Consider the following 21,600-nt stretch of genomic DNA (forward strand, 5'->3'; position numbering starts at 1 on the left):
ACAAAACCCTTATTTATTATTACATGATGTCAACTCAAGCCTTGAAGCTTAGAATAAAAATATAGAGGAATAGACCACATAAACAAAGTAATGTCAGTATTGCTTCTTTTTTTTTTCTTCCTTCGAGGAGGAAGACTGTGTGCCTGGATTTATATGTATATCTGTCTGATTCTCATGGAATCTTATTATCATGCATTCATGCCTAGCCAGCCAGGGCCAGCCGCCAGCTCCGCTCGATGCTTAGCCTAGAGACACTTGTCTTGCTCTTGCTTGTTTCGTCCTCGCTTCTTCTTCTCCTCCTACTTGCAATTGCAGCCTCAACACTTCTCCATCTCTTCTCTTCTCTACTACTGAGAAAAAGGGAAACAGAACCACCTCCTCTTCCAACTTGGTCCAATCGATCAGTTAAGCAGACAAGCTCTCTGGTAAATATGCATCGTCAATACCTGATCTGAGCACATGCGTATAACATGCATAGCCATATTGATTTTATTGTAATATGATTGCTTATGTAAGTCACCAAGATCTTACGGTAGTATTTTATCAATTCCATTTGTATGCATGCATGGATGAGCACTGTTGGATATCCTATCTGATCTGGAGCAGCTCTGCTCTGCTCTCTAGTCTCTGGACTCTGGAATTCTCTCCCCTGTTTCTCTGTCTCTCTGCTTTTTTCCCCCCATCTGGTTGTCGTAGTAACCCATTTTACAATTTCTACTTTCCCTGCTATAGTACAGTCACTGCTAGTTCATCTCCACTGCAAAATTACTGCCTGTTTGGGGGTAATATATGCTGATATGCATATGATGGTTCAGTCTTGATTTCCAGCCTGTGGTTGGGGACAACAAAGAAAAGTTTTGATCTTGAACAACCAATCTTCAGTTTTTCACCTCACCGGATCCAACCATCTTGCTCTTTCTTGCATATAGTACTAGTGATTTGATTGCCATGTTTGCAAGGCGAATAGTTGCATGCATGCGATGAATTGCTTGCCCACAGCTTTGGTGCCAGTTAAATCAGGGAGGAGTGCTATGCTACTTGTGATTGCAATAAATCTGTACTTGTGCAGGTGCTAGATCGATCGGAATCGAATGGCGGCGCGGTGCGGCGGTCGCAGCGACGGGCGTGAGGACGGCGCGGTGGAGGCGCTGCTGCAGTGGCAGAAGGTGAGCGACTTTTTAATCGGGGCGTCGTACCTATCCATCCCGTTGGAGCTGCTGCACTTCGCCACCTGCGCCGACCTTGCGCCGCTGCGGTGGGTGCTCCTCCAGTTCGGCGCCTTCATCGTCTTCTGCGGCCTCACCCACCTGCTCGCCGTCTTCACCTACGATCGCTCCAACTCGCGCCTCCTCCTCCTCGCCTTCACCGCCGCAAAGGTCCTCGTGGCCCTGTCCTCCTTCGCCGCCGCCGTCTCCCTCCCCACCTTCATCCCGCAGCTGCTCCGCCTCAAGATCCGCGAGGCTCTGCTCCGTGACAAGGCGCGACAGCTCGACCGCGACCTCAACCTCGTCAGGCGCCGCGAGGAGACCGCCGCGCGCGTCGTCCGTGCGTTCACGCAGCACATCAGCGGCGGCTCCCTCCTCGACGCGCGCGCCATCCTGCGCTTCGCCATGCTCTACCTCTCCGACGCCCTCGGCCTCCGCAGCTGCGCCGTCTGGATGCCCGCGGACAACGACGGCTCCGGCGTGCTCCACCTGGTCCATCAGCTGCCACCTGACCACCAAGCCACAACCACGACGACGACGGCGCAGGCCATTCGCATCAGTGATCCCGACGTGGCCGGTATCATGGCCAGCAAGGACGCCAGGGTGCTGAGGTCAGGCTCGGCGCTCTGGACAACGTCGGATCATGGAGCTGCGGCTGCCATGCGGATGCCGATGCTGAGGGTGTCCAACTTCGCCGTAGACGGATCATCATCAGAATCAGATGAACAGGGAGCTGTGAGCTACGCGATTTTGGTCTTGGTTCTTCCGGTTCCAGTTCCTCCTCCTAACAGCCACAGGAGCAGACATCTAGGAGGAGGGTGGAGCAGGCAGGAGCTGGAGATCGTGGAGGCTGTGTCGGACCAGGTGGCCGTGGCGGTGTCGCACGCGGCGGTGCTGGAGGAGTGGCAGCTGACGCGGTACAAGCTGGCGGAGCGGCAGAGGGCCCTGGTGCAGGCCAGGCACGACGCCGCGGTGGCGACCAGGGCCAGAGACGCCGCGCATGGCGCGATGCGCGACGGCGTGCTGAGGCCGATGCACGCCGTCCTGGGGCTGCTCTCCGTGATGCAGGCGCAGCACCAGGACGAAGTCTTGCGCTGCGCCGAGCAGAGGCTTGCCGTGGGCGCCATGGCCAGGACGAGCGCTCTCTCCTCCACGCTGATGGACGACGTCATGGCAGCGCTGCTAACGCCGCCGCCGAGCCCTGGTGATCAGCCGGTGTCGGCGGCTGCCGGTGCTAGCTTGGTGGCAAGGAGGCTGTTCGACCTTCGCGCGCTGGTGAGGGAGGCCGCTTGCGTGGCAGGGTGCCTCGCCCGTTGCAGGGGACTCGGCTTTTCGCACCGGGCGGAGACGGGCTCTCTGCCCGATTGGGTGGTCGGCGACGACAAGAGAGTGTTCCATCTCCTGCTGCACATGCTAGGCGCTCTGTTGGACCGGTGCGAATGCCAGTGCCATGACCTCTCCTTTTCTGTGGTTACTGTGGTGGTGGGTGAAGAAGAGACCATGTCTGACCACCGGGACTGGACCATTCCCAACTTCTCTGGTTGCAACACAGTATGTGTCAGGTTCCAGTTTGGGATCACGAGACTCTCGAGAGACAGCTTGCTGCATTCATCCAGCCCACGACCTCATGACAGAGTTAGAAATAGCCTCTGTTCCAGTTCAGTCAGATACGAGACACGGCAAAGCATCGCTACGTGCAACAAGATCGTACAGGTGAGCTCTGTTCTGTTCTGTTCTGTTCTGTGCACAACACAATGCATTTTGGATACCACTAATTGGTTGGCTGATTTGGTCAGATGATGAATGGTAAGATGTGGCGGGAATCCCCGTCAGATTCCGAAGGCCAGCATGGAGAAAGCGTGAACCTCATCCTGCACTTCCAGCTTGGGTTTGGAGTGGCGTCGCCCACTGCCGCCTCCGCCGCATCGGGCGGCGGCGGCGGCTTGTACCGCATGGGTGGCGGATTTGGAGCCCCCTCGCCGTCGTCTTCCACCACTGCTCCTGCTCAGTACCACTTCAACGGCCTGGGGATCCTGCTCGCGGACAGCAACGACACCACCCGGGAGGTGACGCGGAAGCTCCTCGAGAGGCTCGGCTGCCAGGTGCTGCCGGTGCCGTCGGCCGCGCACTGCCTCAGCCTTCTTCTAGGGGGTGGAGCCGCCGACCAACCATTGTTCCAGCTCCAGCTGCAGGTGGTACTTCTTGACCTCTACACACCTGCTGGTGGTGCTGATGCCGCCGGGGCAACGGATGATGGGTTTGAGGTGGCCCTCAGGATCCGGAAGCTCACCAGCGACAGCTTCAGCTGGCTGATCATCCTAGTCGCGCTGCCATTGCCACCGAGAGCGAGCTGCGTCGACGTCCGCAACAGGTGCCAGCGGGCGGGGGTGAACGGCGTGATCCACAAACCCGCCACGCTGCCGGCGCTGGGCGCTCAGCTCTACAGGGTCCTCCACGACGACAACTGACCAGTGCGCCGCAGCATCCACCTCTGCTCATCTGCTGCGCCCGCCTGGCTCTGTTTTCTTCTCCTCCTCTCTGTTAGTGTCTCCTCCTCCGAGCATATCCACATTAGTTTATTTTAGTGGCTTCATTTGATATATTTTGTATGATCTAAATAAAGGTCATTCGAAATACTTAACGATATCCAATGTTCCTTCATATCCGAGATAATATTCCGTTTTATACATAAAATTATAAAAATGAATAGTCAGTGAATGACCGTTTGACATGAAGAAACAATAATTATATGACAAATAAGCCTCATGCGTTCACGTACACGCCAGTGTATATTGATGAAACTGCTGCCCAAGACAGTGAGTATTCATAAACCTATTGCATCCAGTGTCCCTTTATGTCACATTAATTTACTATATCCAATGCTCCTTCATATCACTTTAAGATAGCCATGTTAGACTCTTTATAATATTAGTGTACGTGAGAACAGACAAAGGAGAGAGAGCATGAAGGAGTAGTTAGCAACCTTGCACAGCTTGCATGCATGAGAGGATTTAATGATGCAATATAATATTATGTATGCACAGGAGGCACAACTAGCGCAATATATAGCCACGTTAGACTCCTTATAATATTAGTGTATGCGAGAACAGACAAGGGAGAGAGAGAGAGCGTGAAGTTTAGCAGTCTTGCACAGCTTGCATGCATGAGATGATTTAATGATGCAATATAATATTATACATGCATAGGAGGCATAGCTAGCGCAGTACATACTATTGCCACTGATTCTTGATAGCATGTCAGACGGAGAAGAAAACAATAACCAAACGACAAAGAAGCCTCCTGTGTACTTCTCACCGTGCCATGATATACAATTATTGTTTACGCTAACAAAATTTCCACCATCCAATAAAATTTACTAAGATCAACTGATGATATGATAAGAAGTTACTCCTCATATCGATAGGATAACCCTCTGTTGTGGCTTTGTAGAAATGATTGATTTTAACGTAAGAATAAGGAACATGAGACTATGGACTTAATAAATGGTTATAGGCCGAAAAGACATGCTTTGTGGGCATGATTTGTAGTGACCTGCAGGCAGAAGCCACTTGCACGTATGTCTTACTATGATCACTATATTAATTTAAAAGTCTTCTTTGCTATTTTTGTTTTTTATTTTTCTTGGAGTCCTTCCGGCGTTTCCTTTTTTTGCATTTTTCTTTCATCGTCTCTTCTTGAGGTTACTTGTTAGAGGTAATTTTTGTAGTATGATATCCACAGGTACATGAATGTCGCATGGAGGGGGCACCTTCCTCTAGCTGGATAAGGAAGAGGCAGTATGGAAAAGGAGCAGCTGCAGGGCCAGGTGTCCACACGATCACAAGCTCATGAGCTACTCATCTATCCAATTCTTTATAGTTTTCATGGAGGAATCGAGTTGTTCTTAAGTTCTTTAGATGTTCTTGAGTTTTTGGAGCAAAATGTAGTTTTGGGTGAATTTGAGCTATGAAATCGTGTTGCTAGGTTGATGAGTAAGTTCCAGACTCCTTGAACTATCCCTAGCATGTTTCCTTTAGGCTTAGAGAGGCTCACAAATCAAATAGACCCTAAAATCCCCTAAAAAATGGTTGTTATGGACAGCCCGGATACTCTGGGTTCAACAGGAGAAAGCCTATTGAATTGTATTAAAAAATCATTAGGGTTTAACGTGCAAGTTGGGTATAGAATCCTTTGGATAGGGCATATACATGTTTATATAGCATAGATCTGTCATGCGAGTCAAATTGCCTGAGGAAATTTTTTGAGAATGTCTAAGTCTACCCCACCCGGATAATTCGGGTTAGCCTGGTGGTTCTGAGTTAAACCAACGGATTTAACCGAGCACCCTTACCTGGAGCCTCACCCGAAGTGTCCGGCACAACCTAGATAGTCCAAACTCCGGAGGTTCAGGGTTAAATAAAAAATGGCTAACAGAGTACCCTCTCCCGGAGGTTGGCCTAAAGGCTCTGGAACCCGGATACTCCGAGTCAACCCAGATACTCCAACCTCCTAATATTTTTTTTGACTTCATTTAGATCGCTTAGTGTGACATTAATTCTTGTGTCTTGCACATCTAACTTGTTTTTATGCATATCATGGCATGCATTGTTGCACTTCAATCATACTCATCATTGCATATGTTCTTCTCTAGTGAGCGGAGAACTGGCGTGTGACCCGATGGTGATTTAAGACAACGTCCATCTCCCCAAATTTTGCGAGTGTTGCGCGGGTAGCATAAGGCAAACTCCAGAGTAGCAAGGCACACATCTAAGCATACTTATCCCAATACTTTGGATCTCGTATGGTATAAATTAATAAATATGACTTATGTATGTATGCATGAGTTTGAGTCGATGTCGGAATACGGTGGGTGGAACCTATGTAGATGCATGGTCTTTTTCTTCAATTGTTGTTGATCCATATCCTTATAGTCCTGGCATAATCATGTTAATGTCTAACTTAAAATATGATACGAGTTTCTTAGTATTGCATAGGTTTACGATAGAAGTCGAGCGGTGAAATGTTTCATCGTTCGCGAGCATAGGCTTAATAATTAATTACACAATGATATTGATGATGAGTTGATGAGTGGTGAGCATGAGACGAGATGTGAGCGGTGTTAGGGGTATCATCTGCCCTGGAGGAGGTTCCCAGGGTAGTTCAGGGAAGGAGCGAGGATACCGTAGACCGCTTTGCATCGATTAAGCACCGATCGTGGGCCGTCGTTGGCTTAAGCACTTACTATACTCACTGCATGCCAATCTAATGGTAAGGAGAGCCGAATACCTTTGTAGTTGTGATCATTTGAGTCTGAACATTGACGGTGTGAGTGGGCGGGCTTGGAAGAGGTATCTAGTTTGCTCCGGGAGTAGTTCTAGATACCTCCGCGCCGAGTGATGCATGTATCAAATGGTTGGGGTTTATTGGGAAAAGTTATCACGAATACCCCCCTTGTGTGCACTTTAGCGGGTAGCACAAGCCGAATGGTCATCGTGTCGTGTGGGTAAAGGAGTATCCCCTGCAGGGTGTAAAAACATTTTGAATGCCGCGCTTTCGGTCATGAGCATGCCTTCTATCCATGGAGACACCATCGTAGAGTTCTGTTGTAGATTGTGGTTGGTTATGTTGGTTATGGTGGAGATGATTCGTATTACTTATATGTTTCTTATGGTTTCAGTTACAATTATGTACAATTGGTCTTTGCAGGGTATAGTGGTATTGTTGTTGGTTAAGTTTAGGTGCTCACACATGTATGTGTCAAGTTGCTTTTGCATGTAAATTTTATTTAATCATGTGGCCGTTTTCTTGCTAACATCCAAATGCATGATCCTTGGAGTTGGTCTAATTATAAGTTGCCCATTATGGATTAAATCTTGCGAGTACCTTCTTACTCAGCTACTCTACATATTTTTCAGGTGAGGAGGAGTTGGTCTTTGGCTACTTCACGCCTGTCGAGGGTGGTGGCGGGCATGAGTAGTGCATCCTACTTTGTTGGCGTGCTTTTGTGATGGAGCCTAAGGGCATGTGGCTCCATCCTGCTTTTGTTGTATAGTTTTAGTCTTCCGCTGTGTAGTTTCTTTTACTGATTAGGAGTTGAGCAGGTTTTAGTCTCCACCTAGTTCTCTTTTGTTGTAAATTGTAATAACTTGGTAAATACTTAAGAATTAAGAATTTGTAATGTACTTTAATTACTTACTTTTTCTTAAGCTGTGTTGTGATGCTATATGTTGTAAAGGCATGTGTTCTGATCCTAGAAGTAAACACGTGCCAGGACTACCAGAATGGTATTCTGGTTAATCATCGAGGTTGTGATTGTGAATAACGATCCTCCTGGTGATTAACTATAATACTGCTTTGACGGTTCCCCCACAACTAGTATCAGAGCCTGACTTAAGAAAGTAGCCTAAAGATGCTTAGAACGTAGGTTAGCAAGTGTGTTTAACCCATTAAAACAACCCACTAAATTTTATCTTTTATTCCTCCTCATGATTAATATGAATGAACTTGCTATACTATGCCCGTAAGTATAACGAATGTTTAAGTGATGCACATTTGCGTGTTTGCTTATGCATTATGTCTTTTCCTTTATGCGTTGGATAATTATGTTGCATTGACGCATCCCGATAGTGGTCAGTATCGGGGGCTCAACTGTTGCGAGGTAGGGACCCGGTGTGTCCCGTATGGCGATGGTACGAGATGTGAATATGTGCTCAACCACATATGAAACGTCGCTTGTGCGGCGAGTGGCACAAGCACCGTTTGCGCAAATGCATTTTCTTTTCGCGCGAAGGGTGATGATTTATTATTTTTATGTATGCATGCTTGTGATGATTATGGGGAGAGATGCATTCGGGAAAGAAACGTGATGTCACACCCAGTTTTTCAAAAGAATAACCAAGTACATTCCACATATATGACAGGATCAGTTTCATCATACATGCGGTGACATTATTAGTGATATGCAGTTCTATATCAAATAAAAATAATTTTATTGAAATAAATACCAGAGTTTACAAGACAGCAGCGGAAGAACACAAAAGGACTACTAAGGATCTTCTAGGGACACCACAAGCAATCGACTAGGGGCAATGCGACCTGGAACGCTCTGTCTTCATATAGCCTTCAGCTTCCTTGATTTTGATGAGGTCTTCTCTAATTGAGCAACATTTATGTTTGAAAATAGCAAGTGTGAGTACATATCGTAGTTCGCAAGTGTAGGAATGTATGACATGGGGTTTATGTCAAGAAAGGGTTAGACACCAGTTTACTTCACTAAGCAACCTTAACCTATAACTTCCAGAATCAGGCATCCTATTTACTAAGTGTGAAGACATAACTTAAACAAGAAAAACAGCTCATCGGATTCCATCCGACTACCAAACTCACCGGATATTCCATATCCGGCTACCATAACTCACCAGGTAATTCCATTACCTGGTTACCCGACCATCCATACCAGAACCCTGATCCCAACTAATCAAGAAGAAGTCCAAGCCGCTCTTGACCGTGAGCACGGCTGATCGATCAGTTTTATACTCTGCAGAGTTTGCACACTTTACCCATGAGTCGTGATCCCCGTTTTCCTTCACACTTCCGGGGTGTAGAGCCGGGGTCTCACTACAAGGCCTTACAAAGCGCCTCCAAATCCATATGCACCCACTAAGGTTTCACCGTTAACAGGAATTTCACCCACTGCAAATGCCCCCTCTTGTGCCACTCAACCGTCCACGGGTGCATACGGAATAAGGAGAAAATCTAATTAATTGGTCAGACCATACCCATATAAGCCTTATGGTTACGCTGTTCAACCAGGTTACAGGCTTCAAGAACTGGTCCTTAGGACCCCACACAGGAACAGACACATTCACATCATGCGGTACAACATATGCGCCTTCATGCACCATCCACATACCAACCATCCTATTAGGATCTTTATACCATGTTACTACAAGATTACCATACCCAATTCTTGTTGCATAAACATTAGTAAATATTAACATTTACCCCAACCATGACAGCAACTAGCATATCTACCCTTCATTTTCCATGACTCACCAACGGCGACAAGGATAATCATACAAAATCTAATAAACCCTAATCATGGGATTCCAAATTAGACAAGCACGCAAGAAGGATAAATAATTAATACAAACGTCCTAAAATAGGTGCAAGATGTTCAAGGACACTTGCATGTCTGCTCCTCAGTGATATTCGTAAACTCAGTTCTAGCATGTCTCAAAGTCTTGACTTTGCAGATCATCGATTTCTGAACTGTTGCTCTTGGAGATCCTCATATTGCTTCGGAACGTAGTCGTCTACTCGCAGAAACAACCGACAAAAGAGAAAACACAAATAACTAAGAACAGTACATCAAATAGAGGCATCACATCATAAAAAAACTCTATGGTTGGATAGGATACGAGATTTAGGTGAATTCATAGAGTGTTGCTTGGATTTGAATGAAATTCGCTGAACAAGATTTGAATAGATGATTCTATTTAAATAATAAGGGCTGGAATAGAATTAACTATAGAAGGCAGGGGCTAACGTGTAAACATCCTAAACAGGAAAGTAAAGATAGAAATAAAGGATTTCTGGAGGGGTTATTTGGGATTCTCACCAAGAGAGCGAGATCAGAGAGCCGAGTAAGGGAGTTTGGCATGGAGGAGTCGGCCGACAGTGGGCTCTCGGCGTTGTCGGTGAGGGAAAAGGCCCAGGGTTGACGGAGATGGTGCAGATGGGGTCGCATTGCAGCCATGAACTCATGAAGGGATCAGTTTGGCATGAGGTACAGAAGGACACGCACACCGGCGAGTTGAAGGCGGCAAAGTGCACGATTAGATGGCGATAGCAATGGCAATCACTGATGTTGACATTGGGAAACAATAGTGTTTCAACAAATCAAGGAGAGCACGGGCGTAGAATGTGAGAAGACAAGATCAATTTATGGTTGGTCTTGTCAGAGAAGTTCCAAGGTAGCGGCAAAAGAGAGACGAATGATCCCAAGTTCGAAGGTGACCGCGCACAGACACAGCGAAGAAGACGTGCACGTTCTCGGAGATTGGCTGTGATATTCAACAAATAGTTTGAATAGAAATATTCATATTTTCTAGAACATGATTCTGCAGTGATGGTTTGGATAGGGCTTCAACTGAGAAGGAGATCACTCGGTTGGAACTTTGGCGAGATTGCGCAACGACGTTGGAAGTTTGGATCACGTTCCTAGTGGTGTTTCTACAGATACAAGGGAACCTTCATGTGGCCGCACAAAATATGTGATGAGACACATCGTGATGTGGTCGGTGCATCCAAACGGCTCCTAAATTGATGGAGAATGCGAATGCATTCCGGGTGCACGCGCAGAACACTCACACACATGGGGGTAGTGGTGTAGCAACCACAAAATCATTGGCGTCGGTGCTCTTCTGGCTGAACTACTTTTAGGGATTGTTGAGGATAACCAAGGGCATGTCTCTGCCAAAAGGATCGATGATTGGAGCTCCGGTTCATTGGGGAACACGGCTGACATTCTAGGTACGCAGAACATGTATAGGACTGGAAAGCAGGGATTGCGATGTCGAGAACGGGGGCTCTGTTGCAGCTTTGGATAAACCAATTTTGGGAGGATGTAGAGGACTAGCAGGGGCACATCTCGGCCAAAGGACTCATGGATTGGAGTGCTAGTTCATTTAGGAACACAATTTGAACCCGCGCTGCACGCGCAGAACTCCAGACTGGGCAACGGGCACAGCGATCGTGATCCCGGTGGCGTCGGGGCTCTAATGGACAAACGGTTTGGTGAGGGCTTATGGGACATCCAGGGGTACGTGGTAGTTAAAGGGCACAGTGATCCGAGCTCTGATCGGCCGGGGAACGCTGATGCCATTCACGACGGCAACGATCGTGGCGGCACAACGGTGGATTCGAGGGGATGGGGGTTTGGCTAAGGATCACATGGGACGACAACACAGGGTAAAGGAGGAGGGGAAAGGGCTAGTTTGGGGTCCTCACCTTGCTGCGATGATGGGGGAAGAAGGATTTGCGGAGAGGATGACGAGGTAGCGCATCACAGGCGGTGGCGAGCGGCAGCGCACTGATAGGGCATCAACGATGTCTAGGGCTTAAGGGCATGGAATAGGGATATGAGAGGACGTGCAACTCCTATTTATAGGGTTAGGGGTGGCTGGTTGAGGTGGAGTCCAAGCCGAACACGAATTGGATTCGAGTTCGAGTCGGTTACGGTTTTTGCTTTTTCACAGCTCTCTATTCTAAGGATGATATCTCCATCTTCTGGACTCCAAATTGGACGTTTCTGGACTCTAAATTGTATTACTCAAAAATATCTAAAATGTTGGTATTCATTGGAATGTCAAAAAATGCCATGTTGATTTTCAAAAATGCATCAAAAGATAAACTATTTGAACTCAAACTTATCTCCGCAGCACTGATTTCGGGGGCTATAACTCCTAGGTCCATTATCCAAAAGGGGACTTCTATAGGTTCAAATCAAAGCTCTCAACGAGACCTACAACTTTGGTATTGTCATGATTTGCGTTTGAGGCCGTATTAAACTCCAAAACTGTGTGAGAAGATGAGGCTAACGACGAGGAGTAGCTGGTAGCCAGCTTCAATTGCCATTATGGCCATTTAAGCTGCGGTTTTCACTATGAATTTCTAGGAATTGAAAGAGGATAAATGGATGTCAATGTGTCTTGATTGAGCACTAACTCGAGCTTTGTTGGCCGGCCTTGGCTGCCAGGCGAAAGGATGACATCGTTTGGAAGTGGATGAAACGATCAAGTACATGCACATGCAAGAGAGCTGGTTTGGGTTGGCTTTAGCGCATATTTGTGCTGTCATGCTAGCAATCCAACGTGATGCAAGGTTGATAGCTTGATGCTGGTTTGGAGCTGCAGGCTAGAAAGAAAAATATTGAGGAAAAGTAGTGCACACTGGGTTTTGCGCGCTCTGTCTCTTGTGTGATCATATCTCTAACAATGATTGAGGGTTAATCCCTAACAATGAGCGCCACGGTAGAGCGTGAGGGCGTAGACTATGTCCGGCGTGGTGTCGATCGTACCGGTGGCGAAGAGGGTGTAGACTATTTTCCGTGGCACTGCTTTTCCTCATGCTGAATCATATCTCTCTTGTTCTTGAGCAACCCATGCACACACATTCTGCGGGCACACCTAGAACGCGGATCATTATTAGGGATTAACCCTCAATGTTTGGCACGCCAGGTAGGGGGGGTGCGTTTTCGAGTTCTAGTAAGTGCTGTTAAATTATTTTGGATTACCCATGTTTGAATCCCCGGCAACTGACGAGTCCTACTCCAAGGATCCGAGTCGCATCGAGGTGTTCTTCATTGGATATGACCCAGACGAACCCGATATGTTCCAGATTCAGGACATTGGATTAGGATTTGAAGGCTTCGAGATTCGACAGAGAGAAGCAGAGGCATCCATGTTCCTGGCACTGAGGGGAGCTCATGGACTGCAAGCCCTCGGGGAACCAGTCTCATCAACAGTAGCCCCACCTGGAAGAGCACTCACTGCATCAGGACAGCTAACAACCAGCCCCGTGGCGCACACCGAAACCATCAACCAGGTATGACCTGATCACGTAAAAGAGTACCCAGAAACTAATCGAGTAACGACCACTTCTCGTGGGATACCAAAAAGGGAGGTAGCCTACCAGGATCTCAGAAAGGTAACCCTCTCTTCCCCTGGTGCTGACCACCTATCGATCAGAAGAGGGAATCCTTGTCCTACCTTGCAGAATTTTAAGGGGTCACACACGCGGACCAGGAACGAACGAGCACAAGACCCTGCATCATTAGGTATATAGTTCAGTTATGATTTTCCAATTAGTAATAGCATTGCAGATTATGAGGGTCTCTTATCTGGAACGCGAGCAACACCTGCGCGGAGGGGGAAATGCCTACTAGCGATGAGGGACTCGCTACTGGGGATGACCCTAGTGCCAAATGGTTTTCCAGTACTCGGACTAGCTGATGGCGACATACCACTCCGAAATGAGAAAGCTAGAGCGACACGCCATCGACCAGGATGCCACGCACGTCCCTCGCAAGGACTATTTCCTTGGCTGATGGGTTGGTCCATCTAATCTCTTCTTGTGAACCGGCCTCGATCGGAGACTTTGAAAAAAGATTCATATGACCAACCACCTCGGCCTCGGGCCATGTGGAAGGGATGCTCTGTTGGGAAATGGAACACCAGAGGCAACGCCTTTGGAGGCAATGCCTTCCTTGGTGCCGTCGACCTTGAGTGGCCATCATATGGTCACCCTGCTCATTCGGGTGTGACCTGAATGGATCAGATCTTGGACGATCTTCAGAATCAAGCAGCCCCTGACAACGATGTGTCAGCGGAAAGGGTCACGTGGGCAGACCATAAGAATCCTCCTTGGTAGAGGGCCGTCTCTACCATCAAGGGAGCAATGACTCTTTACTGAAATACATCGCTTGGGATGGGGGAGCACAACATTTTCTAACATCCTCAGAGGCATACATGGAGGCCGAACCTCACACTGCCCTCCAGGATGCTTGCAAGCAGGTAAAACGGTGCAAGTCGTGCAATACCACGGCCGAAATACCAACCTACCAGCCCAGGCACTGCAAACTATACCACTCTCTCAGCTTTTCACTGTCTGGAGGCTTGACATCATGGAGCCATGGCAATCGACAAATTCATGAGGTGGATCGAAACCAAGCCCGTTAGGGAGATCACTACCACAACATCGATTAAAGTCCATACGAGCGCTGGTAGTGCAACTTGGCAGTCCAAGTCGCATAAATACGGATAACGTAACTCGATTCGCCAGTTGAGAATTGCATGCTAGTCTCCTCGAATGACTAGCCATTCGGGCCTGACTAGGTGGCCAGGTGAGGATGATGATAAAAACTCGAGGGAAGAGTTTTGTAAACTGGCTCTGAGTCTCGAGCAGCCTGGTCCCAACAAGGCCTCAGGCGCCGTCGGGACCACTGGGCATGGGAGTGACAGTGGTCATGGGCGACCTCGACTTGGATTCAGTCCAAGGCTGGATAGGTCGTAATAGGCTCCTCCCGGGGAGGGAGGGGTACTCCAAAGCGACCTACATTTCCCCAGCCTAACGGGGCCATGTTAGCCATGGTGGTCAACTCCGAATTACAAAACCCGCAAAATGCTGGTTTTGTGTATGAGGCTGCTCGATGACAAGCCTATTCTTCTATTTTGCAGGACCTTTCAGACGAGCGTGGACCCACCAAATTGTAAGCAATTCCGTTTCAAGAACTTGACCGCCCGGTCGGCAGTTTCTTCTGCCGGCCAGATAGTTGGGGGCTATAACTATTAGGATATGCGATTTGTTTCTTTTTTCAGCCAGGTTTGTTTAGCTCACTCACTCATGTTGATGGAACGAGATCCAAAGTTGACCACTCGCACGCTTCCAGGGAGAAGGCGCCCGAGGGTTAATGACCATGATGCCACAAGCCCGAGCTTGGGTCAAGAGCTGGTCGCCACCGAAAGGCTTGTCGGGCTAAAGGTCATCCTTAGTGCCGGGAACCTAGCTAGCGTGCAGGTTGACGTGATCCTCCCTAGGCATTATGAGCACTTAGAGGCTACTCACCGCCCAAGCAAAGAAAAAATCCACATAAGGACAAGCATTCTTCATTACAAAGTAACCACTCGAATAAGCCCCGGGGGCTAGTTCTAGACGACCTCGAGATAATACTCCTAGGATCCAAAGATACCCCTAAGCGGGTTGAACCAGACGGTCCAAAGGAAGGAACGAATGGCATACAAAAGTGAGTTGGCACAGGCGCTGAGCTCCTCCGTGGTCATCCGAATACCTTAAAAACTAGCACCGACTACCAGCAAGAGGTCCAGGTCAGGAAGTGGCCGCAGACACAAGCAAGGGCAAAGTAGGCACCGAAGACTCCGACCTCAAAAAGGTGGTCACCAATGGTCTCGTGAATCCTCTGCTCGAGGCCACCTGCCTCCTCGGAGACTGCCAGAAAGCACTAAATGTGACTGATCACGGTGTTCCCGGGTGTCAGGCGAACCTGAACGCTGATGGACCAAAGCAATGAGTCGAAGGGGGTAAAGGCCCGACTAAGATGGTTGTAGAATGTCACTTGTCGCTCGTCACTCTCCTTGGTCATCTGCTCTAGGTCTTTCTGTGCCGCAAATAGATCCTCCTGACAATGGCGAAGGTGGTCACAGAATTCCTCTCTCTGTAGGACGCTTTGTCTGGTCACCCACTCTAGATACCTTTGCACCGCGAGTAGCTCCTCCCGGCAGGCTGGTCAAAAAATAGGTCGTAAGCCACACATGAGTCAGTTGGTCAAGTCTTGCATGGGTAACCTAGGACCAGCACGTGGCTCAGATGGTTGGAATGACACACCTTGAAGATCGCTCGGCGTACTCACCCGCTCGACCGCAAACCCCAGTTCACATTCGGCCACCGCCTCTAAAATACACCGGTCGACAGGATCATCAGTGGGAATGGTCGGGGGTTCAGCGAGAGCTTGAGGCCTAGTCAGCGTAGGTGGGGGCTTGGTATGGGTGGATGGTTCAGACACTCCAGGAACTCTACGACCACAATAACACAAACTCATTAGAGAACAAAAAGAGGGGGGGGGGCTTCATTCAAATATATTACAGAACAGAAGTTACAATCAGATTCTTTACTCCTCGGTGGCCTCCACCCGAAAGACAGACGTCACGTAGTCCATCGCTCCTTGAAACTCCCACTGCAGTCTCTTCTCAGCTTCGGGTCCGACGACCACAGCTCCCTCACGGACAAGGTTCAGGTTGAAGTTGAGGTCACGGCTGCGGTAGTACCAGAAAATGTACTCCGCAATCGACCTCACCACATGTGCCACATCCTCTACACCCCTCAGTGCTAGGCTAGCTGGGAGCTCAGAAAAATTTTCTACCAGGACCTTGATGGCGTTGGCCCAGGTCCGAGCCGTGTGGTTGTCCTTCGGCTTGGTGACTCCCAGCCGAGACTCCCCAGGGGATCCGCCTGCGCTTTGAAAGCTTCCCAGAGAATGCTGAGGGTAGGGCGTTCATGCTCCTTGAGCTGGCAGTGCTCGGCGGAAAGCTCGCCACACCTTTGATGCAGCAAACACCTAGCCTCTCTTTTGTGGGCCAGCTGTTTCTCCAGCTCAGCACACCTACTAGCCGCCGCTTCCTTCTCCTCGACTAGTCTACGAACAAAAGAAGGGATACGGCTGACCAAAGTGAGAAAGTCGGGGGCCGGCACGGGCTCCTCGACCGGTGCCACGGGGACTGGTGTCACCACCGACGCTCCAAGGGACAAAGCCAGAGCTGGTAGAGGGACCAAAACGTCCTACGGGGGTGCCATCGGAGGGGTTGTGACGAGAGCCGTTAGAGCTAACACAGGCCTGCGGCAAATAACAAAGTTACAGAATCAGGAAGGAAAGGAAATTCAAGGTATCTATACCTACCCCAAGAAACTTACCGTGATGGAGGGGAGCTAAGCACAAGTCTGGTCCTCACGAAGCCACCGAATCGGCTGGTCAGGGAAGACAACCCCCCATATGGGGCCGTTAGTACTCAGGGTTCCGCGAGTGCATTTGGATGCCTCCGTGGTAGACACGTCCTCCGTCGGCCTCTTCCCATGCTGCATAGATGCTTGGTCCATGATGGTCTGGTTGGAGCGTGTTTGGTCGGTGCGGGCCTAGTCGTGAGGCCTCTGGTCAGACCTGACCTGGTCGGGGCTCGCCTGGCTTGGTTGGGTCTGGTTGCAGGGCATCGGGTCATGGAGAGACTGGTCGGGGCGCTACGGGTCAGCCTCCTGTTGGCCGGCACCGCTCGTAGGGCCGCTGCCCGCGATCGCCACCTGACCTAGAGTAGACTAGTCGCCTCTCCAACCTGACAGGTTGGTGTCACGATTAGGTCGGTGGGTACCAAGGGCAGCAACAGGCGATGGGGAGGGCTGGCAGCCCTCACATTCAATGTCCCAGAAGAACTCCTTGACCTCGTCAACTATTGATCGTAGGACATCTACCTCGGGAAGATGCTGAAATAACTCGAACCATAAGACCCTGACCAAGGAAAAAGATTAGAGTAGGAAACTCTGGAAAGATGCTAAACATACCAGTCTAACTCGACCCCTCTCCGACAGGGGGAGATCACACAAGGGGACACACAGAGGACCACCCTTCCTAGCGGCTACCGCCATCAGTGACCTGACCCGCAAGTCGATGACCTCGTCGAGAAGATCTTATTAAAAGGCATAAAGACACTGCTCAACCAACACCTAGTGACATGGGGACGGTTGTGATGTTACCTACGGAGCTCTCCCAGGTGTCATCATCACTCCCGGTGTACAAGTACACCGGGTGTGCTCTTCGCCGTAGGGGACACAGCCGGCACTTGGTGAAGTCGCGGACAACGTTCGACCCCGACAAGCTGCCTTCCGCGAGCGTCCTGGCCCGACCGGCAAGGGACAGCAGTTCTGCAGTCCACGTGGGAGATTTTCCCCATCTCTCTGCAAGGCGCGCTGGCGCATCTGGCACCCAAAGGTTGTCCAAGGAGTCATCGGTCGTGAGGTAGAACAACTCTTCCCTCCAACCCGACCACGATGATTTTAGATTCATCTCCAGATAGTAGCTCACAACGCCGTCATGAAGACGAAAGCCGCAGCTCCCAATGGCCGGCCCGGGCTACAACTTGCCCGTGTAGAAAAACCGGAAGAGATCAAGGCATGGCTCGATCCCAATGAAGTTTTCACACATGTGAGCGAAGATGCTCAACATGATGATGGAGTTGGGGTTGAGATGGAGGTGACAGATGTTGTAAAATAGATGACGGTGGTAAAGAACTCAGAGAAGGGGGGACGAGACCTGTCAAGAAGAATGAGACGAAGATCACAATCTCTCCCTGGAGGGGAGCAGGGACCTCCCCCCACCCTAGGGCGATATCCAGAAGACAGGCGACATGGAAGCATGCGATTCTAGTTCATATGCTTCAGTTTCACGGTGGTGCACTTGGACTTGGGGAAGTTAGGCTCCTTTCTAGTGCCTCAGGATGTGATTTCCTGAGCTAGCCACGATGGTGGACCATGTCACCGACCACTCACTGGACAAAACTCTTGTCCACCCAGGGCCCAAGTGGTATGACCAGGTCCAACTACATCCTTATGAAGAATAGCTCAAATCACCATATCTGTGATGGAGTTTGGGGGCTATTGTTGATATAAAGAATATAGGGGTCCCCCACCGTGATGGCCTATAATGGCCAGTTTTGGCAGTATCAGCTTTCTTTCTCTGGTCCTGGCCCAGCACACGACCAGTCGTAGCCAGCACGACCATGACCCTGACCTTCAGGGGATTTTCCGCAACCAGCCCATGCTGGTCGCGGGGTAGGTACTCGTCTGGCCAGTCAAACCTTATTTAATGCCACTGCTCATGCCATTTTTCCTTCCTAGATGGTTCACTCCGATGGAGGTGGCATGGCCAGCACAGGGTTACCGTGTCCTGTCCCGCAACATTAATTGTTGTGGGACGGGCTCGCAGACGCAACGGGGGGGCGTGGCAGGCGTGCGTGGAAAACCGGCGGTGGGATAGGACAAGCTGGATGACCCAGGCGTGATAAGCAGGAAGACGACCGATGGATGGGACGGGCATCGCAATGCTCCAGGGCAAGCACCACACATAGCCTATATTGATCATCTAGGTAGACATGGGTCTTTTTGTTGGGCCCACATGTAAGACTCCTACCTCTCTGAAATATAAGGAGGATATCTTTTGAGAAAGGGACTTTTGAAGAAGAAGAAGACACAAGATGTAGTGCTATTACCCCACGGGAGATCTGAACCTGGATATCTCTGGTGTTCTTGAGCAACACATGCACACACATTCCGCGGGCACACCCAGAACATAGATCACGCACCCGTCGTCTAATACACCCCGAAATCATTGTCAGGGATTAACCCTCGACAACACTCTAAAATTTCAGATTTAGAGGAAGGCCCAAAGACTTATAAAGAAGTCATTAGTGTCCTCAATCAAAACTATGGGTGTAAGCAATGTGGGAAGAATTAAACTCAATGAGGAAGAATAAAATTTAGTAACTTGTTACTTTACCAAATAACCGCAAGCCCATAGGGTTTAAATGGATATTTAAAAGGAAACTTAATGCAACAGGCCAAGTGGAAAAATATAAGGCTAAACTTGTTGCTAAAGGCTTTACATAAAGGGAGTGTTTGACTTTGTGGAAACTTTTTCTCCTGTTGTAAAGTTTACTTCTATTCGCATTATTAGTGCTTTAACAACTTGTTATGATCTTGAACTCCACCAAATGGATGTCAAAATTGCTTTTCTTAATTGTTATTTGGAGGAGGAAATATATATGCTTTTACCGGAAGGCTTTGGAGAAAAGGGGAATGAAATTAAGATTTTCTAATTGAATAGATCAATTTATGGTCTTGAACAAGCTTATGTCAATGATATATTGTTTTTAATAATGCTATCACGTCATATGGTTTTTCAATGATAGAAGGTGATCATTGCATATATTCAAAAGTTATTGGTGGAAAATTTATGCTACTATCTTTATATGTTGATGATATTTTTCTTGCTTCTAATGATAAATTTACATTGACGAAAGTTAAAGCTTGGTTGTCTTCTAAATTTGATATGAAAGATATGGGAGAAGCTTCCTATGTTTTAGGAGTGGAAATACATAGAGATAGGAATAAATGATTTCTTGGTTTGTCCAAAAGTCTTATCTTCGTAGTGTTTTAAAACGATTTTCTATAGAAAATTGCAAACCTGTTAATATACCTTTAGTAAAGGAAACAAAACTGAGTGAGGAAATATGTCCAAAAACTCATAAGGAAAAAATAAAATGATTAACATTCCTTATTCTTTAGCTTTGAGATGTCTTATGTATGCTATGTTATTCACACGATCTAACCTCAGCCATGCTCTTGGAATCATTAGTAGATATCAAAAGAATCATGGGGAAGAGCGCTGGAAACAAATGAAATATGTATTATGTTATGCTAAAGGAACTATGGATTACTACTCATTATGTTTTAACAGTCATAATCTTTAGCTGCAGGGTTATACTATGCTGATTGGTAAGGAGATCTGGATAATCGGAAATCTACTTCAGGTTATATGTTCACTTTGACAGAAGGTGCTATTTCTTGGTGTAGCAAAAAAAAAAATCAGTTGCTCTTTCTTCCATGGAAACTGAATATATTGTTGTATCTGAAGCGGTGAAGGAAGGTGTATGGTTAAGGGAATTTCTTGCATCAAGTAAGGTTATGGAAACTGCATCACAATATGTCACTATATTTTGTGATAACCAAGCAGCGATCAAGGTCTCTAAGGATCCCAAATTTCATAGTAAAAGTAAACACATTGAGGGAATGTATCACTATATTTGTGATGTAATAAATAGACATAAGTTTGTTCGTTTGGTTTATTTGCCAAGTACTAGTATGGTTGCAGATCCACTAACTAAGATAGTTAATCAGGAATTATTTTCTCAACATATTAGAGACATGAGATTTCATTTTATTGATTAAAATGTTTTAGCCAAGTGCGAGATGTTGGACTTTTATGTGGCTTTTAACATTTATTCAGAGTTATATATATTGTGGTCTTTGTCTATTCAACTTAATGTGGAAATATCTATTTAACCGTTGTATGTGACGGGGAATATTTGATATAAAATTTAACTCAAATAATTAATACTTGAGGTGTCGAGTACGACTGAACTGGAATACAGTAGATGAATTGATTAAGATATACTCTACTAGAATATGTACGTATATGTTTTAGCCCAGATACAATACAGGGTGGAATAGCTGGGTTTGCTATGCAAGATCGGTTTCGCAGGCTGTTGGCCCACATGATCATATTAGAATTAATCTCATATATAGTATGATCAAGGCATATGACTCAGTTATATGTATATATATATGTGCTAGGGACTAGTATATTGTAGATTCATATAACTGGCATATCTAAATATGGTTGGTGATATGGTTTGGCATATCTAAATATGGTTGGTGATATGGTTAAGAAGTCTAACGGTTTATCTGAAAATGGGTGTAGCACTGAAAGTGGTGTTTATAAATATATCTCTAACCTCCAATCCCAGATAGTATTGTGAACGACAACACAGATAAAACAGAGGAATAGGGGATAGACCGTATAACCCACAAACCCTAATATGCAGCTCCCGATGCTGGCGCGGCCATCGGCACCACCGCCCACGCAGGTGCTGGCGAACTTGACGCATCCGGCGAACGTAGCAGGTGAGTTCGAGAAAATCAATTAGAAATAATTACCTGCGATACTTGTTTTACCATTGTGATAAGATTTTGTCGGGCAGCTCACATGCGAATCACC

At 47.7% G+C, this 21,600-nt stretch overlaps 1 protein-coding gene across 2 annotated transcripts; it reads left to right on the plus strand.

Annotated features, from left to right (window-relative positions):
- On the plus strand, positions 1-7,251 carry LOC133891051 (ethylene receptor 4-like). Of its 2 annotated transcripts, XR_009904141.1 has the most exons (5): positions 1-425; positions 1,070-2,918; positions 3,002-3,745; positions 4,947-5,031; positions 7,121-7,251. XR_009904141.1 is itself a non-coding variant. In XM_062331744.1 (3 exons), the coding sequence occupies exons 2-3, from the start codon at positions 1,092-1,094 to the stop codon at positions 3,671-3,673; spliced, it is 2,499 nt and encodes an 832-aa protein (XP_062187728.1). In that variant the 5' UTR covers positions 1-425; positions 1,070-1,091; the 3' UTR covers positions 3,674-3,868. The 2 variants fall into 2 exon arrangements, 1 of the variants encoding a protein (XP_062187728.1); XM_062331744.1 differs by lacking the exons at positions 4,947-5,031; positions 7,121-7,251 and having other exon boundaries at positions 3,002-3,868.
- The last annotated feature ends 14,349 nt before the right edge of the window (positions 7,252-21,600 follow it).

Source organism: Phragmites australis, chromosome 14 (assembly GCF_958298935.1).
Source record: "Phragmites australis chromosome 14, lpPhrAust1.1, whole genome shotgun sequence".
Lineage (NCBI taxonomy): Eukaryota > Viridiplantae > Streptophyta > Magnoliopsida > Poales > Poaceae > Phragmites > Phragmites australis.